General features: G+C 39.9%; 1 protein-coding gene across 6 annotated transcripts in view; it reads left to right on the plus strand.

Annotated features, from left to right (window-relative positions):
• cita (citron rho-interacting serine/threonine kinase a) overlaps window positions 1–22,368 on the plus strand; it is a 94,820-nt gene that overhangs the window by 15,569 nt on the left and 56,883 nt on the right. For all 6 annotated transcript variants that reach the window (XM_046838943.1, XM_046838947.1, XM_046838946.1 and 3 more), the window contains exon 10: window positions 2,247–2,433. In XM_046838943.1, the coding sequence (XP_046694899.1) occupies window positions 2,247–2,433 (187 nt within the window). The remainder of the gene's footprint in view (window positions 1–2,246; window positions 2,434–22,368) is intronic.

Raw genomic sequence — 22,368 nt, forward strand, 5'->3', positions numbered from 1 at the left:
TCATGTATTAACGAATGTCATTACATAGCTTTTGAATTCTGTAATGCGATTCGGTCGGAAGGCGTTGATTAATTTCAAAATGACCACTGTACAAAACCAGCATGGAGGCGAAACATATAACACAGTGTCTAGGTTCTAAAAAGGTAACATTTTATTTGACCAATTTGGAAGTTTGTATTTAGTGTCATGAGGGTGAGGATGGTATTTTTTTTTCTCTGAAATTCTAACCAGATTATATGTGACTATAAATGTATTATGCGCAATATTTGCTCGGGGAAATTACTGTGATATGAAGGAAATCAATTATATCAGGATGTGCTGGTTACATAATAATCAGCTTGGTAACTTTGCTTTGATTTGAGCCACAACTCACAACCCCACTATTAATTAATGAATGTATTCCCTATTACAGCATGACCTGTTAAAATAGAAGGTCTAATTGAGTATCGGTTGACGATCGCCATGTGAGCGGACATGTGATCCCCTGCTTTGCATGAGGAAAAGATAGTGGTTATAGTAGTGTTTTTACATCAAAACCACACTGACTAGAGCTTAGATTTAGTCCCCCTTTGCTGCTATAACAGTCTTGGAAGGCTTTTTAATAGATTTGTGGCTATGGGGTAGAGGGATGCATTGGGATTTCGATCCCGCGGGACCCATCTCAAATCTCAAGGGAGCGGGCGGTTTTACCTTTGCTGCGGGCAGGAGTGGGCGATCAAACCAATATAGCGCGATACCGGTCATCCCGCAGATCCCGCGAATGTAAAGATTTGTTTAAAATTTGTTTATAAGATTTAGTTTTTAAGGCTATTAAAAACAAAAAATGTAAATCCCAAGGTGTTTGTCATGTGTGGTGCTTTACTTTAGCACTGCTTTATCAGTTTAATTGTTTTGTCTGTTATTGTTCTAAGTTAATCGTAGCCCCAATCTTCTCTGGGGATTATTCAGGGAGGTGATGTTTTTTAAGATGGTGTAGGGTTCAGTCAGTGTTCAGTTCCGAGTTCTTCCACTTTTCAATCCCGGAGCTTGCTTTGCGTACTGGGTTATCGTCATGCTGGAACATGTCCGATCTTGGTTTCAGGGAAGGACACTGATATTCTACAGCATTCAAAGCATTCTATATAACTGTGTGCTTTCATCTTTGTGGCAACAGTGTAGGGAAGAACCACATATTGTTGTAATGGTCAGTTTTCTTCAAATCCTTTGGCCTTATGATGTGTGTGAAGGTAAGGGATGGGTTATGTATCATTTGGTGAACTGATATTTGAAGAAACGGCAACCGGAGACTGTTTTTCAACCTTCTGTCTAAAATTAAAAAAAATGATTTATAGGATGTTTACAACCAGAAAAATCAGTTTTTTTTTTTTACGTTTTCAGGATGAAGGCGTCGTTTTCGGTTTTGGCTCGTAATTAATCAGAGTTGCGCTAACATCCTGTGGGATTGTTGCAGTTTCCACAGTAACCTGGCTTTGCCACTGTGACTCCATTTATTATGATGGTACACTATAGTCAACTCACAACCCGGTGGTGATTGCACGGTTAGTTATTGTTTGCTGAGGTTGTACAAGTAAAGTACATTTGGAAATATGTTTTTTTTTTTTTTTTTTATTTATATGTATATAAAATGCTACAGTGGTTTCAGATAGTATTAAGCTACGAGGATGTGAATACTGTCTATGTATGTTTGGTGTCTTATGTGTTTGTCTGTATGTATGCCTTAGGAACATGTTTCACATAGGGATATGCTTGTGTTCCTGTGTGGTGTGTGTTGTGCAGATCCAGAGCTTAGGCTGTGACTCAGGCTGATGAGCTGAAGCTGCTGCAGTGAGGGAGAGAGAAAATGTGTGTGTGTCTGTGAGAGAGTGAGAGGAGGGGAGAATGAGTGTGAGAGAGAGAGAGAGAGAGAGAGAGAGAGTGAGAGTGTTACTGCACTAGAACCTTATCACTGAGACCCTCTCCTCCCTCCTTCCCTCTCTCCCTCCCTCCCTCTTTCTCTCCTTCTTTCTCCCCTCTGTTTTCATCTCTTGCTTGCTGCCTGTCTCTCTCTCACACACACACACACACACATATATATATATATATATATATATATATATATATATATATATATATATATATATATATATACACACACACACACACACACACACACACACACACACACACACACACACACACACTCTTGCCTTCTCTCTCTCTTGCTCGCTCTCCTCACCGTCTTTTTCTATACTCATTCTCTCTTCCAGTTGTCCCTCCCTTCGTTCCCTCGCTCCGTACTGAAGATGATACGTCCAATTTCGAGGAGCCGGAGAGGGCCCCTCGGCGTGCGCACGCTGCCCAGCGAGAGCCCCCGCGCCCGGGCTTTCAGGGACAAGACCTGCCCTTTCTAGGCTGGTTCTTCAGCCGGGCCCTAACTGCACTGGCCAAATCCGAGTGAGTACATACACACGCGCATGCATACACATGGACACGCTGTTGTTTTATAGGGAATGATTTGATTATTACAGTCACAGGTGGTGGACAAGATGGCACGATCGCCACGGTTACTGTCACCAGGCAACATTAGTGGTGTATAGGAGTTATGCTGTAGCCATGCAGATGTGGCACCAGTGGTTTTTCTCTCTCTCTCTCTCTCTCTCTTTCTGTGTGAGTGAATGGGAATGAGAAGTGTGTATGTGGGTGTGTGTAATGGAGAATACTCAACGCTTTTATCATGTGCTTGTGGCTCCTTGTTATTTCAGTGAAAACAATACACTGGGATTCCCCATCTCCCTCTGTTTGTGAGCGTGCTGTGTGTGTGTGTGTGTGTGTGTGTGTGTGTGTGTGTGTGTGTGTGAACTCCTCTTTGCAGATTGCTCCTTCTTACTGTGCTGCCGTCTGACTCTGATTCCTGTTTTTAATGGCCATGTGTGCTGCATTGGTGCTCGGTCTGCACGCTTGCACACCTCTGCGCGCACACACACGTACGGAGCCACGGATGCGCTCGCGGTCCTGCTCGCAATTGTTTTTTCACGGCCCTCAAAATAACTGCACAGTATGCCAAGTTCGCCATCCCTGTTTGTTTTAGATGCTGGGAAGAGATCTCCGGTCAGCTGCGTTTGACTGACAGCACGCCCCCCTCCTCTTACTGCAATATACGGCTATAAAGCAACGACATAGAGGAAAAAGAGATTGAGACGTGATACGGCGGGAAAGAGAGATATCAAATGGGTCGGACGCGGATAGAGAAAAGAATTGCATTTCTATGGTAACCAGGGGGAGATTCATCCGCAGTAGCCGTGTTTACATGCAAGCTAATAATCCATGAAAAGAGAAACTGGATCATGGGGCTGAAGTTCATTTGGAATATTTCCTTTAAGGAGTTAAAAAGAAGAAGAATGAAAGAATAGTTTGTATTAAAATCATTAAATGTGTTCACTTTCACATTTCGAATGCTTGTATATAATCTGAATCTTTGCCATTACATTCAGTATATAAACGTTTCTGTAAAAAAAAAAGATTGAATCATTAACGATGGATTGATTTCCATTAATATTTCAATAATAATTAGTTTTACATTACATTTTAACATGTTCCAATGCAGCAAAGGTGATCCAAGTAATATTTTTTAATATGACTGTACCCCTATCCCCCCCACCCCTCATTTGAACTGAAGTCATTCATGACTTGTCTAAAACCCAAAAACGACGATCGAACCTTAGCTACTTTTTTTTTGCGATTCTGGTTGTTATGGTTACACTGGCAGGAAATGCTGCTCTTCATATGTGCGTACATTTGTCTCGGATTTTGCGCGTTCTTTTTTTTTTTCGCATTCTTCCTTCTCCCTCTTCCTCTCTTTCACATCAGTGCTCTGTCCGTACTTCTGACATCCATCTCACCTACGTTTCCAAGCTTCTGTCGCATGTGTATACGTGCGTGTATTTCAACGCCGAGCGTGCTACGTCTTGAAAACCCATCTCCTATGCTTCCGCACACCTCTCCCACTGGCTTCCCTGAATAACACAGCCACGTTTTTCATTCATCTCACAACCTTTCCCGGGCTACAGTCCTTTTCCTGTCATACAGTAAATCAGACTGAGCTAACAAGTCCTCTGTCCTTTCAGTCTGATCTGTAGGCGAACAGCGCAGCCGAAGACGAGGCACGCTGCTTAATTTGCAGTCAGCACACTTTAGATATGAGCATATCTTCTCTCAGCATCAGAACTGCCAATGAACGTGCATACAGTACACCCAGACCCACTTCGCGTTTTCTTTTCTGCACCAGAATGTGTGTTTCTGCACGTTTATCTACTAAGAGTTTTATTCTTGCGTTAATACGTCTAGTTATGGGAGGGATTTCTTTCCCCAATTTCATCCTAATTTAGTCAGAGCCTGTCACCTCGAGCTCGCGTGGAGCACTTTTTCCAGTTCGACAGTGAAATGGTGCAGTTACTGTTTTCATTCACGTAATCATACCAGTTAACGAACCCACCTTTTTGGCAAACTATTTGCTTTAATGTAAAGAGAACGTTTTTAGAACCAGGTTTTTGCGTTGTAGCCAATAAGAAGGGGATTTTAAGAAACCCTTGCATAGTTTAGCCGTTCTAAAATTCCGTTTGAAGATTGTTTCGAATCCTGGATATCTTGTAGAACCCCCATAGAATGTACAGTACCATATCCAACATTTTTTCTTAAGGCACTGATGAAAAGTGTTTACCCCCATCCATAAGGTTTGTGGACACCTGGTCATAAGTACGGTATGTGCTTTTGAAGCATCGCATTCCACATTTAGTGTCAGTTTGCTCTTATGATCCACTCTTCTGGGAAGACGTTTCACTAGCGTTTGGAGTGTGCTTGTGAAGGTTTGTGCTCATCAGCCACAAGGATGTTAGTAAAGACAGGTACTGATGTAGGTGAGGTGAGGAGGCCTGGGGTGCAGTCGGCGTTCCAATTCATCCCAAAAGTGTTCAGTAGGGATGAGGTCTGAGCTCTATAGCAGACCACTCAAGATCCAAGACCACTCCAAACCATTATAAGCATCTCTTCATGGAGCTGTTTTTGTGCATAGGAGCACTGTCGTGCTGGAAAAGGTTTGGGTTCCCAAGTTCAAGTCCAAAGACATCCTGTACAATTGTGTGCCTCCAGCTTTGTGGTAACAAATATAGCAGAAAAGTCAAAAAGAAATCAGACGTATTCCAGTTCTTGCCCAAACTATTACCACAAAGTCGAAGGCACACAATTGTATAGGGCGTTTTCTGAATGCGGTAAAATTAGGTTTTCCTTTTACTCGAACTAGGAAACCTGTTTAAGCATAATAATTCCCCTGTGCACAAAGCTAGTTCCTTTAAGATATGATTTGAAGTGGAAGATCTTGAGTGGCTCTGCAATAGAGCGCTGACCTCAGCCCCAGTGAACACCTTTGGGAAGAATAGGAACACAGACTACAGTTAGTAGTTACTGTTCAGTAAGTTTGTGGACACCTGACAATAAGCTTCATATGTGCTTTTTGAAGATTACAGTCTACATTGAGTCTCTGTTTGACGCTAAATGTAGATTGTGATCTCCAAAAAGCACATATGAAGCTTATTATCTGGTGTCCACAAACTTTTGTCTATATAGAATATATGCAAATTTGAGATAATAGATAATGGATATACTACCGGGGCAGATGATAAGTGATGATAAATTCTTTAGCAAACCCACTGAGCAAGTAAAAGCTCTTGTATTTTTCTTTCTTGCTATGTGAAATCTGTTTCTATTGGTCAGACCCTTCTGTCATCTGAGCATGATGAGCCCCATGAGCCCTTGCCTGGTTGAAAGATTTGATTTCTTTCAACATGGGAGCGTCACCTCGCATGCAAGCATCTCACAGGGACCGACAATAGTTCTGGGAATCGGAATTCAAACGTCTGTCGAAAATCGTGGTGTCTGGAGCTTTATGATCAATATGTGATTACATTTAGCCTATTATCTAGCCTATAAGCCTTTATAACTCGTCGTCCGATTTGGAGCAAAGCACCTCCTGTGCATTGCCAAAGAAAAGCCGGAAAATAAAGCCAAGAATGCCCTTTCTCTCAAAACATGAATGGGGGTCTAAATTTAGAAGATGAGACACTGAGTTGTTTATCAGGACTATTTCCCCTTTGCAAGAATTCCACAATTATTTTCACTGTCGTTCAAAATGTTGTTTTTGTATACAGCAGTGTTTTGACAGAGTCGTGGTATCCGGTCCGTGGAAAGATATCATTCCGGTCTGGTTTACATTTTGACATGTTGTACAATTTGACGTTTTTTATTTTGATCTCAGTTCGTGAAGACACGTGTCTACGCATTCCCGATTCTGCAAAGTGTTTGCATCTGTCTAGTAATGAAGCATTGTACAATGTGTTGCGGATGACAGTCTGGAGTACAATATATTGGCAAAAGTTTGCGGACACCTGGTCATAAGTATGTGGTTTTTGAGCATCACGTTCCAAATTTAGTCCCGATTTGCATTTAGAATTTCCTCCACTCTTCTGGGAAGATGTTCCTCTAGATTTTGGAGTGTGCTTGTTGAGATTTGTACTCATTCAGACACAAGGGTGTTAGTCAAGGGAGGCACTGATGTAGGTGGGGTGAGTAGGCGCTAAGGTGGGGTGCAGTCAGTGTTCCAATTCATCCCAAATGCTTCCAATAGGGTTGAGTTTGGAGCTTTATAGCAGGAGATCTTTCACTCCAAATCTATGCTATTCATATCTTCATGGAGCCGCCTTTGTGCACAGGGGCATTGTCATGGGGTAAGAGTGCAGGATCAGCCATGATGCAGTACCCCTGGAGAGAGTGTTAAGGGTCTTGCTCAAATGCTGCATCTTGTCTCCTAAACCCTCAACCTTCTGACTAGTAACCCAGAACCTTAAGCCATTCATTATGTGAACGGGTGAGGCATTGGCCTCTGGATCAGATGGTAACAAGTTCAAATTCCAGCACCACCAACTTACCACTGCTGGGCCCTTAAACAAGGCCCTTAACCCTTAACTGCTCAGTTGTAAGTCACTGGATAAGGGTGTCTGCTAAATATCATAAATGCACCATAATATACCAAAGACATTCGATATCAACGAGGACTGTAAAGAAATATAAAATAAATAAATAAATATATATATATATATATATATATATATATATATATATATATATATATATATACGTGCGGATCATGACCCTCTGTTAATTTTTTTTTTTATCAATCACAGAGTATTTCCTGCCGGATACCGCTTTTTAAGCAATTACCTGACTACACAGAGCGGGTCATGTGTTTACGTGAACGGGACGTGTTTATCAGTCAACAACGATGGCTACCGGAGGTGCAGAAGGCGCATGAAAAGCCTGTATGTGCATGTATGGGGTGAGGGGAACATATAAGGTCTCCCCTGTTCTATATTCATTTGTCCATTTTTGCAGAATGACTCCTACGAAATGGAACTAATGACAAAATTGACACGATTTGCTACAATGTTGTCACTCTTAGACTGGTATCGCGGCAGCCACCATCCGAGACCAGAACATTTGGATTTCCTTTGCTAAGTAGCAGAACCAATTACAGCCTGGACAATGCTGGGAAATTCTGACTGTATTATACGATGCTCGGACAGTCGCACCGCTCGGGAACCCGTGTCAGAGGTGTCCTAGTGTTTGTGTGAGACCGAGGTGTTGTCCGTCTGCTCACGTATCAGGCGGAATCGATATGACCGAGGTTTTGATTTATCCGGCAGCCCATTTTTCACAACGTTTAGAAGCCGGACGTGACGCGCAGGCATGATCAGTTTGTGGACCCCGAAGCTAAATAAAGTGCTGCAGCTGCATTTTGCAGCTTCGCCATAAGAAGCCTTGACAAATCCATCTTAATCTTCAGCATCAAATCTTTCTACTTGGTGCTGAGAGGAATTTTACATGCTCTCCCTCTTTCTCCTTTTTCCCCCCTTTTTTCCTTTTAACCTTTCTTTCCCTCTTTATCAACATCAGGGTAAAAATAGACTTGAACGAATTTTAATGCGTTATAATATATAATAAATAATGCGTCACAAACAGTGAGAACCAAACAGCCCCCGGAAGCGCGATCTCAGTCGCTGTTAATTGCAAATCATAAATCCCCACAAACAGGATGTTTAATTAATGCAAGGCTCCAGCATTGTTTTGTGAAAGAAGCCTCTGAAAGTCGCTTTGGATTTGGGGGTCTGGCAAATGCTGTTGATGTAAATGAAATCATTCCTAATCAAAATGCTGCTCAGTTCCTCCTTTGCTTGCAACAGGCTCTTTGCTGCTTGGTAATGGTTGGATTCCTCTATGCTTTCTGCTCTCCCTAATTGGCATATCTGGCTTAGCTGGTCCCTGCTGTAGGGTGCACAGAATTACATCCATTTTTTTGTTTTAGTTTTTTTTTTTCCCTCCGTGACACTTTTTAATGACCAACTTGGTTGTTTGTGCCACATTGGCAGTGTAATAACTGCCATCGGTGTGGGCTAGTTTGTGTCCGGAAACAGAGTACTAAGTTTGCATTTGGAGCCATGTTTAAATCCACACTGGTAGGGTAAACAAATTGAACACTCGTGTGTTTTCTGAGCCGAGCTTAAAATAGAAGAGACTGTGACTCATTCGCTTGCATCTTGCCGAGCAATGTTTGGCTCTTGTTAACAATTTGGCTCTTATAGCAACTGCGAGACGTTTTAAACCGTTGAGATCAAGACTGCACAGCGGTTCCCTTGCACGCTTTTTCATGGTAGTGACCCGAACGCACCACTTTAACTTGTTAACGTACAATAATTCTTATATACAATCATTCGTGTATATATACTGTACATATCCGTCTTCGTTTCGCTCCGTTTTTCGACCGAATAGGGCTTTTTTGAAAACGCTCTCTTAAGTGGATAAAACTGAAAAACGCCTCTGCGGTGTGAACCGTGAAAACGGAGGCTTTTGAAAACAGTGAACTGTTTTTATATATTGCTGCGAAGTTCCAAAGTAAACAAACGGCAGGCGGAAATGACGAGGAATGAGGCGCCCCCTCCCCTTTAGTGTACGCAGTACAGGGACGTAAGCGTTTTCCAGACGTTTCAGTGTGGATGAGCAAATTTTTTGGTCAACAATTGAAAACGAAAGCGAGGACACAGATTGGTTTTAGAGGAAAACTGTGTTTTTAAATTTATCCAGATTAGTGTAGACCAGTGATTCTTAACCTGGGTTCGATCGTCAGTCTCAGGGGTTCGGCGGAGGTCAAGACACACACCCGACTCATATGATTCGTGATGACGCCCCGCTTGGCCATCATTGGAAGGGTTCGGTGGATGCGCATATGAAACTGGTGGGGGTCAATACCGCCAACAAGGTTAAAAACCACTGGTGTAGACGTAGCCTCTATCGCACTTGCAATATCAGCTTTACTGAAAAGTACAAATGGTTTTTGTGTGTATGGATAAAAACAAACAAACAGGGGTATAGAAGGGAGTCTGTGTTTGAACGCCTCTAAAATAATTTCCGAATCCACATTGCTAATTTGTGCAATTGTTTTGCACATTATTTGCATGTGTAATAATGTTTCTAAAAGTTTATCAGTCATATTTATTAAACTTTATTTAATTTAAGTTTTTTAAGTTTTTTTTTTTTTTTTTTTTTTTTTTTTTTTTTTTTAAGCATTTCACCTTCAAAGCAGGATAGACCATAGATTCACTGCACCCCTTAGGGCTTCGTCTCCTGAAGTTTGAATGTAGAACTGTGTGCTATGAAACCAGAGCAAGAGTACAGAGGATGATGGATGTAGCTTGAAAGTGAACATAAGGATTTTACAAAATGATTTATTTAAAAATGAATGTTTTTTTTTTTTAGCTTCTTTAAATGTCAGCACGAGCATGTTTTCGTTTACCACAGGATTCCATTTAACTTGAATGTCATGACTTCAATAGATCCATCATGTATATGAGCTGGAGAAGTTATAATTGGAGTAAAACAAAATTAATTAAAAACAGTAGATTTAAGCTTTCCTTGCATTCGGTTTGGAAGCTGCTGCCTGAAAAAAAAAAAAAGTTAGACATTTTATTAAATCTGCTGCACTTTTTTTTTTTTTTTGCACTTTATTATTGCAAGTAAAGATTTGAGCTTTTTCTAATAGTCTATTTCTTTTTCCAGTAATCTCGTCAATGAATAGATTTAAAAAAAAAAAAAAAAAAAAAGTCCTATTGTGTGGGGGTGTGTCTGCAGTGTGCATCACGTCTAGAAAGGAGGGTGTCCTCTGAAGTGTGTGTGTGTGTGTGTGTGTGTGTGTGGGAGGCCCTTTTGCCTGATATAGAGCCAGGGAATGCTAATGCCCGAAGTCAGCAGGAAGTATTTCTGAAACTGTGATTCATAGCTGGAGAATGTTAAAGATGGCAGGCTTTGCCTCCTGGATCGCCATTCATTCAGCATCTTCGCATTCATTCAGCCATTCACTCAATTGTGACACTAAAGCAGGGTTTTTTCCCCTCCTTATATTTCTCTCCAATTTTGTTCACACACTTGCCACCCTCAGCCGACTGTCCTGTATTTTCTGAAAGCCACCAACACTTGCTTTCTCCAAGTCTCATTAAACCAGTCGAATGAATAAATTGTGTAGACATTGGTAGCAAAGTGCAATCTACCCCCCCTTCCACATACATGATTTCACAAATGCTCCCAAATGGTGAATAATGCTATGATTGACTGGGGAGAGAAAATGCCATCACTTAACAACATGACCAGGTTTGTTCTTGTATATGTAAGAGAACCCTAAATCTGTAAAAACCCCACTGCACACCTATGGGATTAATATAATATAATAATACTTTCTGCGCCCCAGGTATCTTCGCACAACATCAGTACCCAATCTTACTAATGCTTTTTTTTTCTTCTTTTGAATATACATTAAATCCCAAATCATGCTCAAAAATCTAACGGAAAGCCTTCTGTGAAGAACACAGGCTATAAGAGTAAAAAGGGGCTTGTGGAATGCACTGTTCAAAAAGCACCTATGGTTGTGATGGTCATGTGTCCATATACGAGGTGGTATCAAAAAGTTTCGATCTACAAGAAAGTACTTTATTAATCTTCCCACTATCACCTTCAAAATAGTCCCCTTGCACAGCAATACAGCACTCCCAGCGTTCCTGCCTCTTCCGGAATGTGTAGTGGAAGTCTTCTTCTTTTCCAAGCACCTTCTTCTGCGTCGGATCTCTCCGAAACTGTCAAAACGGAAACCCTTGAGCTGGATCTTCATCTTTGGGAAGAGGGTGAAGTTCGCAGGCGCCAAATCTGGTGAGCGGGTTGGGTGCGGAAGTGCAATCATGTTGTTTCCGGCGAGAAACTCACGTGTGAGGAGAGCTCGGTGACGGGGCGCTCACGTGGTCAGAATAGCATTGGTTGTACAGCCTCCTATTTTTTTTTGCACACTAACTTATGAAGGTCGGTGCTCCCTGTGACTGTGCGTCTAGCCTTGCGCTGCCATCTGCTGGCATGTTACAAAACTAGCAATGAAGCTTTTTTATGCCAGCTCCTTCAATTGGACATATAATGTACAATAATCACTTATTAGTTGAGTATTTTAAATAACCACATCTTTAAAACAAGGAAGTTGCCGGGACAGACATTAAATGTACTTGTTATGAAAACACGGCAGTAGAAAAATCACTGAATATTGTATCATTGCAATAATGCATTGTCTAAATGATAGTCAGTGATGTCCGTTATAATTATTGCCCATATAACTAAGCGATTTTTTTTATTTTTATTGTGGGTCAGCACAATTCCTTATCATTTGGTTAAATGTCAGGCAGTTATCAGAGACACGTTTTTTTTTTTTAAAAGTACTGTATAGCGAATTGATGTGGCGTCAATACTTGATTGACGTCAAGTCTTGTCTTTACTTTTAATGTAGGCAAGTATTCTACATGAGTCAATCAAAAAAAAAAAAAAGCTATAGCTTGCAACGATTTCTGTATTACAAGATTCTACATGCCTGGACCCTGAAGTTCCACTGTGTGTGGTCTTGCTTGTGTCAGGATATATTTATAGGAATCCTGAGATTAAAAATAGGTAGATTCATTTCATCTCACCTCAGACTCCTTTACCTCTCATAACATTTTTGCTTTTTTTCTCCCTTGGTGGAACATTTCACTTTCTGTGAACCCAATTTCATAATTATATGTTTTAAAAAAACGTTTTATTTTTTATTAGTAGATGCTTTTTGTTTGCTGTGATATATTTAAACGGTGTCCCAAAAGGTACCATGAAAGGTGCTTACTTACATAAGAGGCTATTTCTGTTGTTGTTGTTGTTGTTGATGATGTTTATATTTTTATTTTCTGCTTCCATTTGAAATGTGTAGCCTGTAATTATGCACTGAGACTAAACACAGAGGGTTGATAATCAAATTAATTATGGGCTGTTTTGCCCGCTCTCTATAGGTGAGATATTGTTTTTCTAGGGCAAAACTGAAACGAAAAAAAAAAAAAAAAAAAAAAACGAATCAAAATTACTTCTCTAATTGTAACAGAGCCAACGCCACAAACAAATCTAATACACCCCGAAACCGTGGGTTTATTCTCAGCCGCCCACACATTCGAACAGGCTTTCACACATCTTTAAGAGCTGCCATCGCCAATAACACAAAGAACATTCTTGATAGATTGTGCTGCCCTGTCCCCAAAGGGCAGCACCAGTTGGCATCGCTTTGTTGAACTGGCGACGTTGGCGGTCAAGAAGCCCCTGCTGTGCCCTGGCAGCCTGGCAGGAACAGGTTTTTAGCAATTGCACCATTGAGATGTTTGAGCTGAAACTGAACATCTTCTAGAACTTTTTTCCAGTTGGAGTTGCCTTCTGTTCTGATCCTTCTTGGGTCACATGAGAACAATATTGCTTTAGATCACACTAGATTTTTTATTAAAATGACTTACTTCAATGAAATTTGCTGTGAGCTTACTTCCCTTGAGGATGCCACAGATAATTATGGACAGAAGGCAGCAGAGCAAAACCACTGTCATGGTGGTGGTGGCACAAATCCGAGCAACACTAACCATTTATGCAGAAGAGGACTGATTTCCTCTCACTTTCCTCAGAGTGAATTATGCAAAACTGCGATGCCGCAAGAGCAGTGGTCGAAGTTTTGATTGGCTGATTTATCGTGTCTCTGAGGACGCACACGTGAGCCTTCGGCTTCCCTGGTTGGTAGCTGTGGATTGACCTGTTGTTTTGGAGAAAATTTTGTAGGAACAATTCTTCGGGATTCTTTGAATGTGGAGACAGCAATTGATACAGGAACCGTCATATCCTATACTAATTGACTGCACCTCAATGAGCATGACAGCATCAAAAGATATCTTATTTGGCCTGTGGTTACACGATCTGTACTGGAAATACTATTTGTAGTGTGCGCAAAATTGTTCTTCACCAAAAATGTGTATTTATATCAAGAGAATTACTAGTAAAGAACTGTGTGGATCGGGTTGTTTCAACAAATACAGTATTATAAATACCCGAATCTTCCGTAATTTGACATGCTTCAGACAGGAAGTTGAAGCAATTGCGCACACATGCAGTGCAGCATTTCTAGTAAGGTGCGAGTAGCCACATTACCTTCCAACTATTTGGGTATCAGTTCTACAACTGCTTAATAATGCAAATTCCTGTATCAGTATTCAAAGAATCCAAATAATTGTTCCCCAAGTTTTTCTTCCCAAATTGGTCACTTGTATATTCCCTATATATACTGATCAGGCATAATATATGACCACCGGCTTAATGTTGTGTTGGTCCACCTTTTGCCGCCAAAACAGTCCTGACCCTTCAAACATTAACAGCATTAACTTCTCCAGCAATTTCAGCTACAGGAGCTTCCTTGAAGCACTTTTGATAGATTCTGACCACTGCAAAACAGGAACATTGTACAAGAGCTGCAGTTTTGGAGATGCTCCGCCCCAGTCGTCTAACCATGACAATTTGTCTCTTTTCAAACTCGCTGAACTCCTTAAGCTTGCCCATTTTTCCTGCTTCTAAACATCAACTTTGAGGACAAAATATTCACTTGCTGCCTAATATTTCTTACCCACTAACAGGTGCCATGATGAAGAGATAATCAGTGTTATTCACTTTACCGGTCAAAATGTTATAACGTCATAATGTTATCCCTAGTTGGTGTATGGGACATAAGATGATTTTGAAAGCTTACAATTTTTTCGCTTCGAAATCTTTAGCCACAACTATGGCTGGGGTTATACTTTAATTACGTCTATGTTTGAAAGATGGCTGATTGGCGTGTCAAATTTGCTGTCTGGTATGGTGCAATTTCACCATAAACTTACAGTATGTAAAGCAATTTACCATATAATGCATATGCCCTAGCAGCCATTGAAAGGAAATAAAGAAAAATGTTATTGCAAGTGCTCTGTAGTTTTGATATGAGGTTTGATATGATCTATACATTGGTATCACTGTGTGCTTTAATGAAGAAAAACAGTGAAAGAAGGTTTTCCAGTTCTGGCAGTGGGAGGTGTGTTGACTGCATGTTATAAAGGAAACATTAACCAAACCATCTTTCAAAAACTGCGCATGGTTTTCATCATTTCTTTTCCAATTTTCAATGGTCCACAGATAGCAGCAAATGAAAGGCACTAGCAGCTGTTCTTACAACCTGGAGTATTTTTTTTAAAGTGTGTTTAACTGATGCTATCTGACAAATGGACGCAGGCCAGATTGTGAAATGTTGTCTCTCTCTGTGTCTGCCATTCCCTGTCCGTCCATCTCTCACAGCATCAGGCACTAATTGCCTCTGTGAATGATAAGCTGCTTCAAGCGGCTTACAGTGCCAGTCTACCCAGAGACATAATCACACACGGGTATAGAGCAAAAAACCCTCTGCCTTTGTGTATTTGTGTTCGGCGAGCTTTGTGCATTGCTGCCGTCTGTTGAACTGAAACTCTGACTAACTCCATTTCTGGCACTTTTTGAAAACCCTTGAGATAATGGCTGTAATGACAAAGCCAGCAAAACTCGATTGAACTGTCTGAGTTTTTATGCCGCCTTTTATTTATGTTTCCACGCACGTACATGTAGAGATTTTTTCCACTGATGAAGACGAGCAGATTGTGTGAAAATTGTGCCTCTGCATTTGGGCTGTGTATCTGCTTCAGTCAGCACGATCATGTACCACTAGTTGGTGATGGTACAATTATTATCATTTTTTTAATGTACATATTCTCTTTGAGCGATTCAGCGTGATTACATGGAATCAGTATGCAATGTTCTATTGGCACTAATCTCAAAAATGGTGCAGTTGGTATATTAATAAAGGTTGCCCATAAACTCATACTTCTACAGAGGCAGTTGACCAACAGTTGACCTTTTCCCATAGCTTATTGGCAACCAAGTGAGATTATCTTGTTTACTTGCCTCTAAGTGATTTATACGCAGGGCTCCATAAACTTTTTCAGTAAATATAAATTTTGCTTTGTTGTGTAAAAATTTGCTTACATAAGTAATTAAGATCCTGAAGTTTGTAGCTAACAGTTTCCAAAGGGTACTATAAAATACACACACACACACACACACACATACACACACATACACCCACACACACAGTGAATTTGGAAAGTATTCAGACCCCCCCCCCTTTAATTTAATCAATTTTGTTATAATGCAGCCTGATGCTACAATCATTCAAACAGATTTTTTTCAAAAATTTGTTAAATCTTTAACCGGATTTAAATGAGGTCTTTTTATGTTTTTATCTCAGCTGATGATTGCTATATTATGTCCTTCGCCTGAGTGTGCAGCTCTCTGCTGACTAGCTGTCAGTTATGTGGCCAAAGCATGAATATTCATGAGCTGCTGCGCTTGGTTTGTTTGCTTAGATATTTCACTGCATAATGTCCATCTCAGTCTAGTTTCTTGGTGCAAACCTGATAGCTTTGTAGATGAAACCGGTACGCGAGGAACCAAATGCTTCAGTACCTTTAGGGTGAAGAGATTTGTGTGAGGGTTATGTGGTGTAAATATCTGTGTTGGACGGAAGAGAGACTGCAGGTGAATCTGAGACGGTGCAATTTTCGAACCAGGGAGTGTTGCATCTTCTCAGGACGTGCTCAAAAGTGTCCCTGTATGTAATGTTATAAGGATGATTGTGAGAGATGGACTTTTCTCAGCTTTCGCAGAAAGTTTTCCAGCCATATATAAAACAAAGTTGGAGGCACACGATTGTATAGAAGAGCTTTGAATGTGGAAGCAATAGATTTTTTCTTTAACTTGAACTTGGAGACCCAAACCTGTTCCAGCATGACAATGCACCTGTGCACAAAGCCAGCTTCTTGTAGATACGTTTCACATGGGTTGGAATGAAAGATCTTGAGTGGCATGCTGTAGAGCTCTGACCGCACCCTTATTGAACACCTTTGGGATGGATAGAAACATTGACTGCACCCCAAGACTTCTCACTTTACATCAAAGACTTAGTTTACTAATGTCTTTTTGGCTTAATGAGCAAAAATCTCCACAAAATCTAGTGGAATATCTTCCCAGAAGAGTGGAGATAATCAGTCAACTCAAGTCAGGATGATTTCATTGTTTTTCAACCATATATAAGTATAGTAAATACACAGTGAAAAAAAAACTTTCTCTATTCCTTTTACTTATAAGGAACTTTAATTTCACCTTTTTTTGTCCCTTTTACCTTCTCACACTCTGATTTGTTAATCCACAGGCCTGCTCTATCGCACAAATCATCATGCCACAGATGAATTCTGATATTTTAGACTATATTTTAGTGCTACTTCATATGTCATTAGACACTAGCCGCAGCAGTATCAGATGTCTACTTTCATTTTCTTCATTCGGTTTTTATCCAGGACTTTTTCTTGAATTCTGTATTTAATCGCACTCATGAATTGTTTGGTTTTATCACTGTAGTAGAACTTTGGTTGCAAAGGGTTGGAACATTTTCGGGTAAATTTCCAGTTCCATGGGAACTTCATCTGGGGAATTTGGGGAAGCTGAAAACTTACCAGGAATTTAGGGGAATTTATGGAAATTTATAGGAATCATATGGTTTGAGTTTAGCTGGGAGTTTGTGTGATGCGCATATAATTGAAAGGTTAGTGTTTGATAAAGGGTACCCATCAAATGAAGCAGTTTTTTTAGTTCTTCTATTTGATTTTAAGTGATGCTTGTAATCTGTAAACTGTCTAAAAATGAACTAATTTGGGATTGGGACAAAGAAATCAAGAAATAACAGCTGAATAGACAAGAGCCAAATAAATGACTTTTTCTCTCAGTGCTCAATGATTTTAATTGGCATCCTGTGGTGCACTATGAAGTCTGATAGATGATAGTTAAAAAAAAAAAACATTGACTGTTTAGTAAAGAAAAACTCAAAACTTTAAAAGGCTTGTTTCCAGCAAAAAATCACATTACAATGTATTTAAGCTTGTTGCCAGAAATGTGTTTTTGAGGCTTAGATTAGAAATATCACATTTTGTAGGCCGCACCAGTATCAGGTGTCTACCTTCATTCATTTGGTTTTTTTTTAATCCTGTACTTTTGCTTGAATTCTGGAGTTAAAAGCATTCGTGAATTGTTTGTTTTCTTACTGTTTTAGATCTAGGGTTACAAAGGGGTGGAAAATTTCAAGAATATGTCCATGGAAACCTACCAGGAATTTTTGGGAAATTGTTAGAAATCTGGGGAAATGTATCAACTGTATTATATACAAACATAAATATAAACATTTTGTTTGGATATGAGCTGACATGCATGTAAAGTAATACAGATTTGAAAAATGACCTTTTTTAACTTTGTTAGGTTGATTTTGTTGCACAATAGCTTACACACAACATATTGTTTAAATATAAATTTGTGTAATATTTGTCATTTACGTGAATAATCACTAAAATTGTTTTTTTTTTTTTACTATTTTGTGTGCAGGATTTTTTTGTTTTTACTCCATTATTCTAATAAATACTGTTATTAGAAAACCTGCAATTTTGTAAATTCCCAGTTTATTCCTATACATTCTTGTTCATTTCCATGGCAAGTTTCCAGTTTCGAAAATTTCTGGAATTTTGCAACCCTATTTAGGACAATCAATAATTCCGAATGTATTTTGTTCTGGTTTGAGTTTTTATACAGTGGTGGTTCAGTTTTGAAGGTTCTAGGGTCACTAATCAGCAGATTGTGAGTCGAAGCTCAGAGGGTGCCAGGTATTTTGGAAATGTGCTAAGCTGTTAGTGAAGTTACAAACAAACAAGTATGATTTATTTTTAATGCCAACCTATCACGGGTATCCTGGTGAGATAATGGACGAATGCAGGAGGTAAATCACGAGTGCAGAAAGCTCCAGGTGTATAACCAAGAGCAAGAGCAGAGCATCTGGATGAATCAGGCTGATCCAGAAGACAAGATTAACTGTAACCTTCTCATAAGAGTGTCATTATCTGGCACTGGCTTCATATCAGGCAGCAGGAGTTCAGGTACAGCTTGACTCAGAGAAAGAACAGATTATAAGGCATGCCCTGCTCATATGGTGGTTGAAATGGTGTACAATGTGTTTAGAGTGTTAGCAGGGATTCCAACAGCGTGACTAATAAGGGAGAGCCAGAAGCTAACATAGGCATGATGGGGGCAAACCAGGTGATCAGATACACCTGCCTATCAGACTCAGCGTTTTTCTTTTAACACACACACACCAAGCTATCCATAGCACCTGATTTGTGTTTGTGTGTGTGTAATAGGCTTCGACATTGATATAATGCTTCTCAGCAAGGATCCATGTTAAGTGTTTAAAAAAGAAAAGAAAAAAGCAATCGTCTCCGTCTGTGCCCTTCTTATCTGTTAGGTGCCCAATTGCATGGTTTATGTGATAGGATGATGCTCGTGGGCACAATTCTCTCAACATCCAAAACAGCCCGAAGTGGTTCTGACGCGTATCTGACAGCTGCGGAAACGGAGCAGCCCGAGCCAATGCCGATATTTCCGTCCATCTGTCGATATTGTTATGGCTGATTTAGCTTTGTTAGATGTAAGCGTTGGGTTCCCACGAATGGTAAACGGTTTGCAGCACTGCAAGTAAATAACATGCTTTTCTGCCTGCAACTTGCCTCAAGGTTCAGCAATTACGGCAAGGGGGAAAAAAAAGAAAGAAAAGTGCATGCTATATTTGGTTAGATTCAATTAGTGCATTGAGCTAGCAGAACAAATATCATCAGTGATGGGCTGATAATATAATATTACTCGAGCGCAAACATTTAGTGTGTTGCAATTGTTTCCACCATTTTCCTTCTTTTTAATTACTGAAACACAATTGGTGAACTTGTCTACAGTGTTTTATTGAGCCTCCTGCTGTCTGATTGCATACTAGAGTGAGAGAGGGATTCATTTTGAATGCGATTCCAAGATTTATGTTTTTTTTTACACAAAGCTTATTTATATTCAGGGAGTTTTTCTGTATCTGAATTCAGATTGCTTTTTGGAGCAATGTACAGTAAATAAGCCTATAGACAAAAGACTATACATGATTTTTTCCAGGTGTAAACCGGATGGCAGAAGCAGCAGCGAGCGCTCACAGGTATAGGAAATAAAAGCATTTGCAGATTTAGAAAGTAAAAGAAAGGGCTGTTTTTTTTTTCCCCCCCTTCCGTTCAACCGCTTCACACAAATATCCGAGTTACACAATCGCTATTCAGCCTTACGCAAGCAGTGATTAAGGGGGTCAAGACTGGGTCCCCAACCCATTAATGACTGAGAAAGACCAAAACTCACTGGGACCAGAGGTTGACCCATAGTAAATTTTGCTGATAACGAAAGCTAGTTTGGATCGTATTTGCTGATAACCGATTAACCAACCAATAATTTTTCAAATGGATTTAAACACAGGACATGTTAAAACAAACAGCATGTGGCATCAGTAATTTACCTCTAGAATGTATAATGACAGCTGACCTACCCGCTCCAGCAACAGACACAACCCGGAAAAACTATCGGTATGGAATGTTGCAGATATCCAATAGTTCCAGCAATCATATATCGGTACCTATTAATCAGCAAAACCGATGAATTGGTCAACTTCTAAATGGGACCATTAGCACCTATATTTCCAAATGCTGTTTAGCAATCAAGTTTATTTGATCGTCGACGGAAAATGTTTCAGCAAGTCAAATTTCATAATGATTAGACATCCAGATTGAGCAGAATTTGTAAGAGATGATGTTGGAGGGGGGAAAAAAAAGTGGTGGCCAGTTTAATGTGATGGAAAAGAACATCATGGTATGCAATAAACTCTGCATGACTTGAAGAGTCAGAGCAAAGTAGATTTGCATTTCTATGACTGTGCACTGTTGAGTTATTGGTGGTGCTGAAGTGGGATACACCAAAATGACTGTGTAAGTAGTCTTCTATAAGTGTGCCTAAATAAATAATAATAAGAAGTAACATGTATACATATGCATTAGAGTGCCTGGCCTCTAATAATCATGCCTGTAAGTTCCTATTGTGCACTCGTAGACAGGGTTAAGCTAACATTATCACTCATTCCAATCAGAAAATGGTGCAGATGCAATTTTACGCATTTAAAACGCAGCCTGTGTCTCTGTTCCGCTGAGTACCCAGGATGCGCTTTTAACGGCCTGCAGTGCTCAGCCTTTGTACACCGAGCAGACAGGAAGCAGAACTTCCTGCAAAACAGTCTGCTGAACATCATGTTGTTTAACCCCGCTTTATTTGAAAAAGAGTTAAAATCCATTCAAATTCAACTTAAAACCTTTAAATGTCCACACTTCCGACCTGTAAAAACCGCACTTTAAATACGCATGTGCTAAACTGCTCCAGGCGAGCTCTGACTCAGCGTTTCGGTTATTTAAGGATCCTGTGGAGGAACAGGTTTGGTAATTATGTCTGTATGAATTAATGCTCTTCTGGGGATGAAAGGAATCCACCTCCAATAATAGTCAGGTTTCTTTTACCATTTTCTCTTTTTTTTGCACTCTCTTTTACGCACCGTTCCACGTTAAATACCATGGTCATAACAACTATAATACATTCCTTATAATACCTATTTCATACACGGTAGAGTTTGATTTAGTAGTTAATGCGCTGTCTTAGACACATTACAGAATTATCCACACCCTTCATAAGCATGACCAACAATAAATATAACAGCAAAATACATTCATGCATTAAGATTGAACCTTTTTTATTTTTTTGATTACTGCATACAGCATACATGTCTTTTTCCTAAAAAAAAATTATAAGGGACTTTTTTTTATGAGTATGTTCAATATAAGTGCTGTTTATAGGACTGTGGTGAGACCTGCGATGTTGTATGGTTTAGAGACAGTGGCATTGAGTAAAAGACAGGAGGTGGAGCTGGAGGTAGCAGAGCTGAAGATGTTGAGATTTTCGTTGGGAGTGACGACGATGGACAGGATTAGAAACAAGTTTATAAAAGGGACAGCGCATGTAGGACGTTTTAGAGACGAGGTAAGGGAGGCAAGATTGAGAAAGTTTGGACATGTGCAGAGGAGGGACATGGGGTATATCAGTAGGAAAATGAGGATGGAGCCAACAGGAAGGAGAAAAAGAAGAAGGACAAGGAGGAGGTTTATGGATGTGGTGAGGGTAGACATGCAGGTAGTTGGGTTGAAAGAGGCAGATGTAGAGGACAGGGGGGCATGGAGACGGATGATCCGCTGTGGCGACCCCTAATGGGAGAAGCCGAAACAAGAAGAAGATGAAGTGCTCATAATGGTGTTTCTTTTTTATAAAGCTGATTTATTTAGCAAATTTTTTAGGATTCAAGGTCTTCAAAGAAAATAAGCATTACCCCCAGAAATTCAGTTTCTCATCAAACGTTTCTGCTGGTTGTAACAGTAATTCTAAAACTGATCAAACATTAATTTGGAGCATGCGTCATGTTGTGTCGTTTTTTTTTTTAAATATATAAGACCGAGATTTGAATATAGAAGCAGATGGCAAGCATCAAAATGTAGTCTGCTTCATGCTTGCTGTCATCGGAAAGTGATTTATATATACAGTAATCCACCGTTTATCGCGGTGGTTATGTTCCAAAACCGCCCACGATAAACGGAACACCACAATAAAAGGACACCAGCCCAAAAAAATGATTTTACGTATACTGTACTGTATTAACATTTTACTTCATTTTGTAATTAATAATTGTATTTTTATTAATACATTTAATTATTTCAACATAAAACTCCATAAAAACAATTCCCCAGAAGTTTTTCGGTCTATCGTGCTATCCGTGAGAGACTGGGAAAATCAGCCAAACAAATTAGTTATGTGGCAAATGCAATTCCGTTATAAACCGGGGGGAGCGAGAGCTGACCATGGGAAAGCGGGGGATTA

The sequence above is a fragment of the Silurus meridionalis genome, chromosome 25 (genome assembly GCF_014805685.1).
Source record: "Silurus meridionalis isolate SWU-2019-XX chromosome 25, ASM1480568v1, whole genome shotgun sequence".
NCBI classification, from domain to species: Eukaryota; Metazoa; Chordata; class Actinopteri; order Siluriformes; family Siluridae; genus Silurus; species Silurus meridionalis.